The 11,887-nt window shown below is 27.9% G+C and overlaps 1 protein-coding gene across 1 annotated transcript; it reads left to right on the top strand.

Moving 5' to 3' along the window:
* The first annotated feature begins 460 nt into the window (after window positions 1–460).
* LOC124895810 (probable peroxygenase 5) lies at window positions 461–9,720 on the top strand. The gene is made up of 6 exons (XM_047406230.1): window positions 461–598; window positions 713–814; window positions 943–1,028; window positions 5,132–5,226; window positions 8,739–8,864; window positions 9,489–9,720. The coding sequence occupies exons 1-6, from the start codon at window positions 487–489 to the stop codon at window positions 9,625–9,627; spliced, it is 660 nt and encodes a 219-aa protein (XP_047262186.1). The 5' UTR covers window positions 461–486; the 3' UTR covers window positions 9,628–9,720.
* Window positions 9,721–11,887: the final 2,167 nt, after the last annotated feature.

The following is an 11,887-nucleotide window of genomic DNA, read 5'->3' as shown; positions in this document are numbered from 1 at the left end:
CAAATTAAAATTAAAGTTATTGGCTATCATTAGACACCGAAGCAAGAGGTAGATACAAAGAACTTAAACACGTAAGTTAGTTAATGACTTGTAAACGAAGATCCAAAATGGAATTATCTTTTTTGACCTTATTATAGTATATATCATTAAGTGCATAACAAGTGGACATCTCATCCTCGATTTCAATCAACAAGCTTGTTAATATACTTATATAATTATTGAGAATTGTGATGAGATGGATAAAATATTTGGAATTTGAATTTCAAGAACAAAAATATTTTTTTTAAGGAGTGATTTCCCTTTTAAAATTAATATGGGATAAATTTAAATTAATCAGAATTCCTTTTCAAGAAGTGATTAAAATTAATATGAGATAAATTTGAATTAATCAGAACTCCGAAATATATATTTGACATTGGATAAGAAACAAAGTAGTTTACGTATGACAGCGAATAAGAAACAAAGTATTTTACGTAATCTTAATTTATGTTCTTCCTTCATTTTCTATTTATAGCACATTCTTCTCTACAAATTCTCATATTCTTTTCGTTGGATATAGATGCCATGGCTAGCTCAACCAGCTGTAGTCAAGCTGCGGGTACGTATCAAATTTTCTCTCCTTTATGAATTATGATCATATAGTTTCTGAATCTGTTTGTCCTATTTAGAACAACTACTATATATATAATATATCTGCGTCCCATACATGCAGAAAAAATTGGAAATAATCATGAGCTCACTCCTTTGGAAAAGCATGTCATGTTCTTTGATATCAATAATGATGGAATAATTTACCCTTCAGAAACGTACCAAGGTTTTTCCTTCTTTTCTCTCCTAAATGAATGTAGAGCTCACATTTTTTTTCTTTTATTTTATCACTAATATATATGCTTTCGTCTTCTTGACTTGTCCTAAGTATTTTCTGATTTATAATTGTTTCAGCTTTTAGAAAGATGGGGCGTGGTATTTTCCGTTCTATGTTTGCTGCTGTTCTCATTCATTTCACTCTCAGTCACAAGACTCGACCGGTAATTTCCATATAAAGAAGTGGTCTTTATGTATTTTTTGATCTGTATATGGATTCATAGGGCATACAATATAATTTTGGTAAGAATAAAAAAATATTCTTCATATAATTTGTCAGGCAGAATTCTCTTTTGGCGTAGAAATCAGATTAAGCACTTGCCTAGTTGTTCGAGGGGATCCCTTAATTATATTACACGTATGGTGGTGCCACGCTGAACAGTAAAGTTACGTTTAAAAACAAATAATGATCCATTTTTTTTTTTAGTAATTTTTTAATTTAAAATTTTTGCATGATATATTTAAGACGATAAAATTGAAGGACATTTTGGTATATTTGACATATCTTAAATTTAAGATCACAAGATTCAAATTTTTTTTTTATTTTCTTAAAATTCGTGTCAAGTCAAATTAGATCATTCTTTTTTAAACGGAAGAAATATCTTTTGTTTTTTAAATTATAGTAATTTTGGAATACCCACTTTGATATCGCTCCACCTGTTCGTTTATTTGACAATATTTTTAAAAACTATTTTAATTTAATTATTCAATTTATGAAATTAAAAGTATTTTATCGTTCTCTTAATTTCTTTTTATATTTTTTCTTCGTTTTCAAGAGTTAATTTGACTAAATTTCAAAATTATATTATATTAGATTAATTTTTTTAAAATTAAAATTTATATAATCAAAAACTGCATAAAAAGTACTATAAATGACTCCCCTCATTTTTTTTACTTGTCACTTTTCGACATGACACACTTATTAAGAAAATAATAATTGGTGCAGTGACTTTATCATATTACCCCTATTAGTTGATGTTTTGTAATAGGTATTAGAAATTGATTTAGAAAATAAGTAATTAATGTTAAGGGTAAAATATAAAAAAAAAATTGATTTGTCAAAATGACGTGAAAAATGAAAATCAAATAAAAAAAATAGTTACAATTAAGAGTGAATGGAGGGAGTACAATTTTTCTTTTTTTCAATTTGATAAAGATACACATTTTAAAATATTGGTAAAAGTTTTGACTAAAAAAAGGAGGGAGTATATATTTTTCATTTCTACCGTTGTACAAAATAACTATATAAAGTAATGATTTCTTTGTCCACACTAGTCTAGTTTGAAAAATCAATGAATAAATTTTTTTTTTTTTTTATTCTATCCTTACTATTAAATACTACTATTTATCACTTAGCACATTCTTGAAGATTTTCAATTTATTACTCCATCGGTTTTAAAAAGAATGACCTATTTTGACTTGGCACAAAGTTTAAGAAAATAAATAAGACTTTTGAATCTTGTGGCCTTAGATTAAAGTTGTGTCAAATGTACCAAAGTGCCCTTTAATCTTGTGGTCTTAAACATATTATATGAAAAATTGAAATTAAAGTATTGTCAAAAAAGGAAATGGGTCATTCCTTTTTAAACGGACTAAAAAGAAAAGTAGGTCATTCTTTTTTAAACGAAGGGAGTATGTTTCAATGGTAATATAGTAAAAATACCCCTATTATTTATAAATGCCTCTATTTTAAAATAAGTGAATTTTTGAGCTATTTTTCAACGTCCAAAATAAGTGAATTGTTCATTCTTCAAGAGACATATTGAAAATTTCTTTTAATTTTACCCTTTATTTACCCTTTCTAGATTATGAGTTTCAAGAGACTTAAATTGACTTTATTTTAATGTGGCTAGAATTTCAAGAGTAATATGATAATATCTAAAAGGGTAAAGATGAAAAGTAAATTACAATTTATGTCAAAAAAAATTTCTTAATAGGTGTGCATTAAAGCAAAAATTTACTTATTTTGAACTAAAAATAATAATTTTAACATGTTTATCAAGTTAATAATGAATGACTAAAGTTGGACGGAGGAAGTAATAGTAAAATTTAATGTTCCAAAGCTTCGTTAATAAGGCTAATTCAGTAAGGTACATCTTTGACTAATGTTTTTGTAAGACATGTCAAGTCAATAAGAATAAAGTAAAATAAAACGAAGCGACTATTAAATTAAAGCTGACACTAAACTTTAATTATTATAACAGTAAGTAAATCAAAAAAATAAAATTATTTATATTCCATTAAAGTACTCGCTTCGTTTTATATTAGTTGACCCTATGGACTTGACACATTCATTAAGAAAAAATTTATTAGGAGTTTATTTTACCAAATTATACTTATTTATTATGCTTTGAAAATATAAATTTAAAATTATACATTTTTTTTAGTCATTAATGATAGGAGTGGTATCGGAAGAACATAATAATATTTTCTTGATTTTATAAAACAAAAAATTAAATTAAAATAAATATTTTAGAAAGAAGTCAATTAATATAAAACAGAGGGAGTAATTTAACTTTATTCACGGTAATAGTAAAGGTCATCAAAACTACTCACCATAACGATAAACCGCCCATCAAACTGATCTTGTTGTAATTAGGGGTGGGCATATTTTGGTTTAAACCGAAAAAATCGAAAAACCAAAACGAAATTTAATTTTGGTTTCGATTTTTCGATTTGGATTCGGTTTGTTATTTTAGAATTTCAATTTTTCGGTTCGGTTTTCAATTTTAAAAAAAATTGGTTTAAGCCGAAATTTTATAAATAATATATATATTTTATTATATATATAATATATATATATAATATAATATTATATTATGTATATATATAATATAATATTATGTTATATATATATATATATATATATATATATATAATATTTAGTAATTTACTTTCACAATTAACATTTAACAGCAAATTCGCATATGGATTGTTTTAATGACTCAAATATTTTATGGATTATTTTGGTGACTTTGGACTGTTTTATGGACTATTTATGCAGAAAGTATGTTATTTCATGGACTATTTTTATGAGTTTTGTGTTGTTTTGTAGACTATTTATGCAAGGTTATATTATATGTAATGATTAATGACGTTATGTATTATGTTAAGCTTATGATTATTTCATTTCATTTCATCCATGTTGAGTTATTTATAATTATTGATATTTGGAAATGAAAAACAGGTTTGAAAAAAATAATTTTCTAAAAAAATCCATCAATTTAAATGCTCAGTAATGAAAAAGAGAAGCTAACTACTTTAAATATTTCAAACTGAAATAAAAATCCAAAATAGCCAAATCGAATTTGTAAAAGCCGAACCAAACCGAATTTATTTTTGGTTATGGATGTCATTTTTGTCAATCCGAAAATCGATAAAGCGAACCGATATTAAACAATCAGACCGAATCGACCGAACACCCACCCTAGCTGTAATAGTGGGTAGTCTTCCATCTTTTATTGTCATAGTGTTTAAAATATAGTAGTTATTTTCATGCACAAAAAATAATTTCCTGATTCAATTATGTTATAGTGGGGGAACGTCCGTGACAATATATGAAATTATGGCCGAGACTGAGAGTGACATGTTGGTGGTGGGGGTGAGGTAAAATCAGCAAGCAAAAGAGTAAAAATTATTTTCTGGTATTCATTGATAATTGTACTTCATATATTAAAATAATAATCTGTATATAAGGACCATAAATTTCAATTTTCTCAAATTCTAAAACAAAAAATGTAAAACATTTCGAATTTTGTGGCCTACACATAACCTGAAATATAAGAAATCATTCGAACATCCTGCAATAAATCTCAAGAAATTTAAAAGAAATCTAATCTTTTAAATTTTCCGATCTCCTAATAATATATATACTCCATCAATCTCACTTTACTTTCCCCGTATAAATTTAGCCTTTTAACTTAAAAAATTATTGTATATTTATTTACTAAAGTAACTTTACTAATTATAATTTAAAAATCTAAATTTGATTACTAGGTAGTACCAGAAGAAAATAATAAATTTATCTTAATTTATTAAAATGGAAAAAAAGAAGAAAAATCTATCTTTAGCATAGAGACCAAGTAAATGAAGGAAGTACTTCCTTTTCCCCGAAAATTTCCTAAAGTAATTTAGAGAATAATTGTCAAAATAAACTTAGGGCTTTGAAAGTGGCTCACAAGTTGTTCATGCATATTTGATTACGATTTATACTAATTCGAATTTTATGTGATACTAATGTATATAGTGTTTTGTTTGTGTTATATAGGGAAAATGCCCATCTCTACTCTTCCCCATTGTGGTAGAAAATATCAAATATGCCATTCACGGCAGTGATTCTGGTGCTTATGACTCTGAAGGGAGGTAAATTCACGCCTACCTTGTAAATAATTAAATTATCGTAACCTATATCCAAATTAAATAGTTATTTAATGAATATATATTTTAATACATATATAAAATTGGCAAAACTTCACATATAAACAACTTAGATCCCTTCTAACTAATTTTATGTTTTAAGTTTTACTAATTACATTATATAGATATTAGTTAGTAACCAAATGTATTTTGAGCCTATTTATACAAATATAATTATTGTTAATTAGAAAAAAAAGGAAATTAATTAATGCCAGTATTATCTCTAACTATCTCCAATATTCTTCTTCTATAATTGATCATTTAAGCTTATATATGACAGAAAACACCGACTATTCTCCTTCCATATTTGATCGTTATTCGTTTTTCATGCCTGATTATTTATTCTCCTACCATAATTGATCATTTTTAGTACAAATATATATAAATCAATTATACTTTATACAACTGAATCTTAACTAAAAGTATATTTAAAATTGTATATACAAACACATTAGAATTTTATAATTCTAATGTATATGTTTCTTCGTTTAATTGTATATATATAATATTATATGTGTGTACAATATAACTTTGAAAACAAACACATTTGTATAACATATGTATATTATGTATTGAATAAACATATGCATATGTATATCAATACTATATTGTATAAACGTATAATATTATACATATATAATTAAACACTTGAACATTTGTATATTAGGATCCTAATATGTTGATATACTCATTCGAGTTTGTAATAAACCATATATAAAAGCCACTATATGTATATAGATACAGATATACTTATATGCATATGTATATACATATATACAGATATGCATATGTATATGCATTTGCATATATAATTATAAGTTCAAATACAGAGCAAATATATACACATATGTATATGCATAATGTATATATGAACCAACACATAATATATATATATGTGTGTGTGTATACCAATATAGAACAAACTTGCATACATATATAAATCAAAAAATATATATCCAATACATTCATATGCATATAAAAATATTCAAATGAAAAAATATACAATGTATATCCACATACAAAAACATACGAAAATCAGACCGAATACAATTAAATCACCTATATACAATTACCAAACTCACTAAAATTGGATCAAATACCCAATTATTAAAATAATTCATCAAGATTCACTCTGTGAAATGAACACTAATATACAATTCAATTTTTAAATTATATACTCTTTTTTTTTTAAATTTTCAGAAAATTGAGATGAAGCAGAAACACTACATACGGTCAAGAAATGGTCAAATTGTTTAAGGTATGTCTCAAACATTCAATTGAATATGAGGTCAGAAAATTGAGATGATTCCGTCGTGAACACCGCCACTATCTTTTCCAACCACCAACTGCCCTTCTCTCTATCTTTGCCTCCTTCGGTCATTCTGGTTGGATTAATTGATCGGTAGTAAGTGGTGGTTCTAATGACGGCGTAGAACCGGCAACATGGTGACGGTGATGAAAGTGTCGATTTTTCATCTTATTGATCGGAGTAGCAGTGGGCTGTCTTATCTTGAAATCCCAATAAATAAAGTACAAAAAAGACTCCACTTTTTTTTAACTATTCAAACACAAAAAAAAAAATCTAAAAATTGAAATCCATGAAAATTAATATTGAAAAATTGAAAGCTTTGTGAGAAAAATAACAGAAAAATTGAGTGAAGTGAAGAGAAGTTAATGATGAAAATTCAATGCATAGAGTATTGGTTATATACATAGTGTAAATTATTGAGATAATGCATCCAAACCCCCCCTAAATTTGTCACTTCAACTTATTTTAGCACTTAAACTTAACACGCGTTTATTTACTCCCTTAATATCTTTAAAACGAATTAATTTAAATCCTAAATCTGACGTGGCATTTTTTTTTTTTAAAATGCGTGATTTAATTTAAAAAAACAAATGGTCCCACTTTTATAATATATATATATATATATATATATATATATATATATATATATATATATGCAAATCACACCCTTTCTTCTTCTATATATCCAAATTACACCCTTTCTTATCCTATATATCCAAATCACACCCTTTCTTCTCCAAAGCCACCCACCCCTCACCCTGACCCCCCACCCCCCACCCCCCCTTCTTTTTTTTTTTTTTCTTACACCTCCACCACTACCCCCACTCTACACCCCTTTCTTTTATTTTTTTCTTACACGTTCACCTCTAATCCACCCCACCCCCACCCCCGCCCCTGGCAGCCCGCACCCCCACCCAATTCCCTTTCTCCTTCTTCAAATCCACCATCTCCATTTTTATTAGATTTCATCAATTTTACAAGAAAAAATATATGTATAAAAAATTTGATTGTTGGTGCAAGTTTTAATTTGAATAAACAAACAAATTTGGATGTTGGATGTTTATAATTCATAATCCATAAAGATAAATTTAGATGTTTGATTTAATCCATAAATTTTAATTTCGTACCTAAATTTGGATGTTTGGTTTGAATTTTTTGGATGTTTGGTTTGAATTTGATAAGCTTTGTTTCGTAATTCATCATTATGAATTTTGGGGTGGGGGTGCAGACTGCCGGGGGTGGGGGTGGGGGTGGGGGTGGAAGAATAAAGGGGGGGTGTGGGGCTTGAAGAAGAAAAAATAGGGGCAGGGTAGGCGGAAGGGGGGGGGGGGGGATTTTTTTTTTAATATTGTATTATAAATAAATTAGTGGGGTCACTTTTTTAAAAATAAATTTTGATGTGGCGCTGATGTGGCGTTGATGTAGCGCTGACGAGGCACAAGTGTAATACACTCTCCGCAGTGAGTGATGTTGTTTTTTAAGGTGGTATATAATTACTTCAAAAAGATTTAGGGGGGTAAATAATTATCTATAAAGTTTAAGTGTTAAAGTAAGTTGTCGGGACAAGTTCAGGGGTTTTTTGATGTATTATCTCTTAGCAAAATGACTTATTTCTATTTTCTCATTTGTCGGATTGATAATCGATCTGTCCATTTATGGGTCGGATTGATAATCGATTTGCTGGATTGATAATCAATCTGTCCATATATAGGTCGGATCAATAATCGATTTATCGAACAATAGTCGATTTGTCGAATCGATAATCGATTTGTCGGATCGACAATCAATCTGTCTATATATCGATCGGATAGATAATAGATTTGTCTAAAAAATGGGTCATTTCCCTTAAAAAAAAACTTATAGTCTATTTAATTAAAAAGAAGACTTGAAAATGCCATTTAACAAAGAATCCCTAAAACTAACAAATAATCATGTAAGGTAATTATTTTAAACCTTAATCATGCCCGATAATTAAGAATTTATATTTTATCTCTGAAATGTAATTTTTCCTATAAAAAGATATGGCTAAAAATTAATGAACACACGTAACATGTTGAACCGGCTCCTATTTATGAACCAAAGTGATTATGCAGAACGTTACACATGGTCCAGTCATGTACTAAATTTTATCGACTTGATATTTTTGAAGGTTTGTGCCAGAGAAGTTTGAGGAGATCTTTAAGAAGCATGCAAATCAAAATCCAGATTCCTTAACCTACAACGAAGTGAAAGAACTGCTCAAGACTAACAGAGAACGAAAGGACTACTATGGATGGTATATATCCTCTCTTTCCCTGTTTCTTGTCCTTCAATTCGAAATTTTGTGGGGTTGCTTGACTAGACATATAACTTATGAAATGATAATAAAAAAAAGTTTTAGGACTAACTCAAATGCAAATATATCATATAAATTTGAACACAAAGATTACTAGTCAATATATAGTGTTTTTGTATATTGTTGTCAATATTTCATGTGAAAATTACCGTTTTTAATCCTTGAAATATCAACAAATTCTTATTCCATTGTTATATTTAATTAATTAAGAGCATCTAACTTTGAATTAATTGAAATATTCTTTTTTGATAATTTTTTTTAAGTAATCTTCACAAATTTAGGCAATAGTTAATTTACTATAAAACCATTTAATTACCATGTGTTATGTCAAATGTATAGTGTTACTCTTACTCCATATTTGAGGGTAATGTAATTTTAAAAAATAATCTCAATATAATATATTTCTTATGTAAAAGGAGACATAATATATATATATATATATATTAATTTAGGATTTAATATGTATAGTGGACCAATGGATCAGAAGTACATTAATTATCCTTATTTCCATTTTGGTGAAATTGTTTCCCTTTTATTTTTCAACTCAAATCTTTATATGTGTAGGGCAAATGCTTTTGTAGATTGGAAGTCTTTATATGATTTAGGAAAAAGTAATAATGGCACATTGACCAAAGAAACCGTCAGAGCTGTCTACGATGGAAGCCTTTTCGAGCAAATAGCACAGGAGCAGGCTTCAAAGTAGTGACTCTAGTTCCACTATTAATTAAGTAATTGTATTCTGTTGTTAATGCTGTTGTTGTCACTATTAATGTTACTATTGGTGTTGTGATTTTCATTCTTCCTCATATCTCAAAATTTTGAGATGGATTGATTTTTTGACATAATTAGAATTACCTTTATAATGGAAAAAAAATTTCTTATTAGAAAAGATCTCTTTTCTATTAGGTTTCGTCTTTCTTAAAGGTTTACTTGTTGAAAAATATCTCTTTGATTTTGTATTTCTACAAATAGAATATCTCTTTTCTTAAGTCATAATACAATAACATCCACAGTATAGTTCTCAAAAAGTTTGTTTAGGATGAGATTTTCTCAAATAAATTTTATTATTTTGATTTAGTTTTTAAGATGTAAACCAATTGGGCAAAACATATTCAATAATATATTTTTATTATAATTTTTTTTGTTATCAGAATTATTGCCTATATGATTTATAAAATATTAGCTTCGCATGACACCCCGTCAACTTTGAACCGAACAAGTGGTATCAGAGCTTGTGGTTCAATGGTGTGGTGAAACGAGATTAAAAACAAGTTCAAAGCAGTTTCAAATCAAAATCCAACCAATTTGATGATAATGAAGATTTTTGTATGTGAAGAAGAAATTTCAAACATATTTTCAACAATTTTCCAATTCTACTATCACATCTTTAAAAATAAAGCTCACTTTTAATTCTGCAAAGGGCTCCAATATTTTTAACCCGAAAAGACACATAAACTTTTAACCCAAATAAAGCTTTAATTTTTAAACATGCCAAATAGCAATAATATATGAAAATTATCTGAAGAAGAACATCAAGATTGATTTACCAGAAAATTCAGGCCAAAGAGAGATTTATTAAAATTTGTCTTGAATTTTTCACTTTACCTGATTTTCTACCATAACTAGAATTACCTTTCTAATGGAAAAAAGTTTTCTTGTTGGAAAAGATCTCTTTCTTATTAGGTTTCTTCTTCAATTTTTAAGTATGCCAAGCAACACTGATATATGAAAGTTATGTAAAGAATAAGATCAAGATTGATTTGTTAGAAATTCAGGCTAAGGAGAGATTTGTTAAGATTTGCCATTAATTTCCTACTTTACATGATTTTCTATCATAATTAGAATTACCTTTCTGGTGAAAATTTTTTCCCTTGTTGGGAAAAATCTTTTTCCTATTAGGTTTCTTCTTTCTTAAAGGCTTCCTTATTGGAAAAGATCTTTTTCCTATTAGGTTTCTTCTTTGATTTTGTATCTCTATAAATAGAAGATCTCTCTTCTCAAGTCTTAACACATTAACATTCACAATGTAGTCCTCAAAAGAATTTATTTAGGGAAAAATTTTCTATATAATTTTAGTTTAGTTTTTAATACGTAGACCAATTGATCAAACCATATTCATTAATATATTTTTAATTATAGTTTTCTTTGATATTTGAATTATCGCCTCAATGATTTGTAAAAATTAGCGTCCTCATGACACTCGATAAATTTCAAACCCAACAAAAATAATAGTATGTACTTTGTTTATTTTTATGCATTTGTAGTAACTGATCAAACTCGAAAATAATAGTGAATTTACAGAAAACTCTGATAAAAAATGAGAGAATTTATGGAAGAGTCTAGAAGTGAGAGAAGTATTTGCTCAACTGAAGAATGAAAAATGTAAAAATTGTTAAAGTTGGGGCTTGGTATCCTTTATATATAGGATGTGGATCTACTTGGAGCCCCTTCAAATTGGAGGGTCATACAACACCCAACTTGCCAAGATAAAAATGATGAGCAACTTTTGATAAACACTTAGTGAGAATATCATTCAATTTAGTAGAACTGGAAGTGTGATATAAACTGATCAGTCCATCACTGGGCTTGGTGCGAACAAAATGATAGACCAAGTCGATGTGCTTAGTGAGCTCATGAAAGGCGGGGTTCTTAGCTATGTGGATAGTTGACTGATTATCACAAAAAAAGGATAGGCAGCAAAGGGGTAGCCCCAAAGTCAGACAACAACTTTGTAAGCGAACTAACTTCACCGAAAACCTTACTCAAGGATCTATATTCAGATTCAGCTGAAGATAATGAAATAGCAGGCTATTTTTTAGCCTTCTAACTGATCAAAATTCTGGCCAATAAAACACAAAAATTAGTAATCGACCTTCTAGTTTCAGGGCAAAAAGCCCAATTACTATCACAATAAACCTCGAGAGATATATCAGGGTGTTTTTAGCAATACTTCTAGTCAAATT

Source organism: Capsicum annuum, unplaced genomic scaffold (genome assembly GCF_002878395.1).
Source record: "Capsicum annuum cultivar UCD-10X-F1 unplaced genomic scaffold, UCD10Xv1.1 ctg997, whole genome shotgun sequence".
Lineage (NCBI taxonomy): Eukaryota > Viridiplantae > Streptophyta > Magnoliopsida > Solanales > Solanaceae > Capsicum > Capsicum annuum.
Note: the sequence above shows the minus strand (reverse complement) of the source record. Positions and strands in the feature narration are given on the sequence as shown.

Excerpts from the sequence above, each read along its gene's own strand:
- LOC124895810 (XM_047406230.1), top strand. The coding sequence starts at position 487 with ATGTTCTTCCTTCATTTTCTATTTATAGCACATTCTTCTCTACAAATT. Across the intron at positions 815-942 it reads CCCTTCAGAAACGTACCAAG|CTTTTAGAAAGATGGGGCGT; the intron begins GTTTTTCCTTCT and ends TAATTGTTTCAG. Across the intron at positions 8,865-9,488 it reads CGAAAGGACTACTATGGATG|GGCAAATGCTTTTGTAGATT; the intron begins GTATATATCCTC and ends TTATATGTGTAG.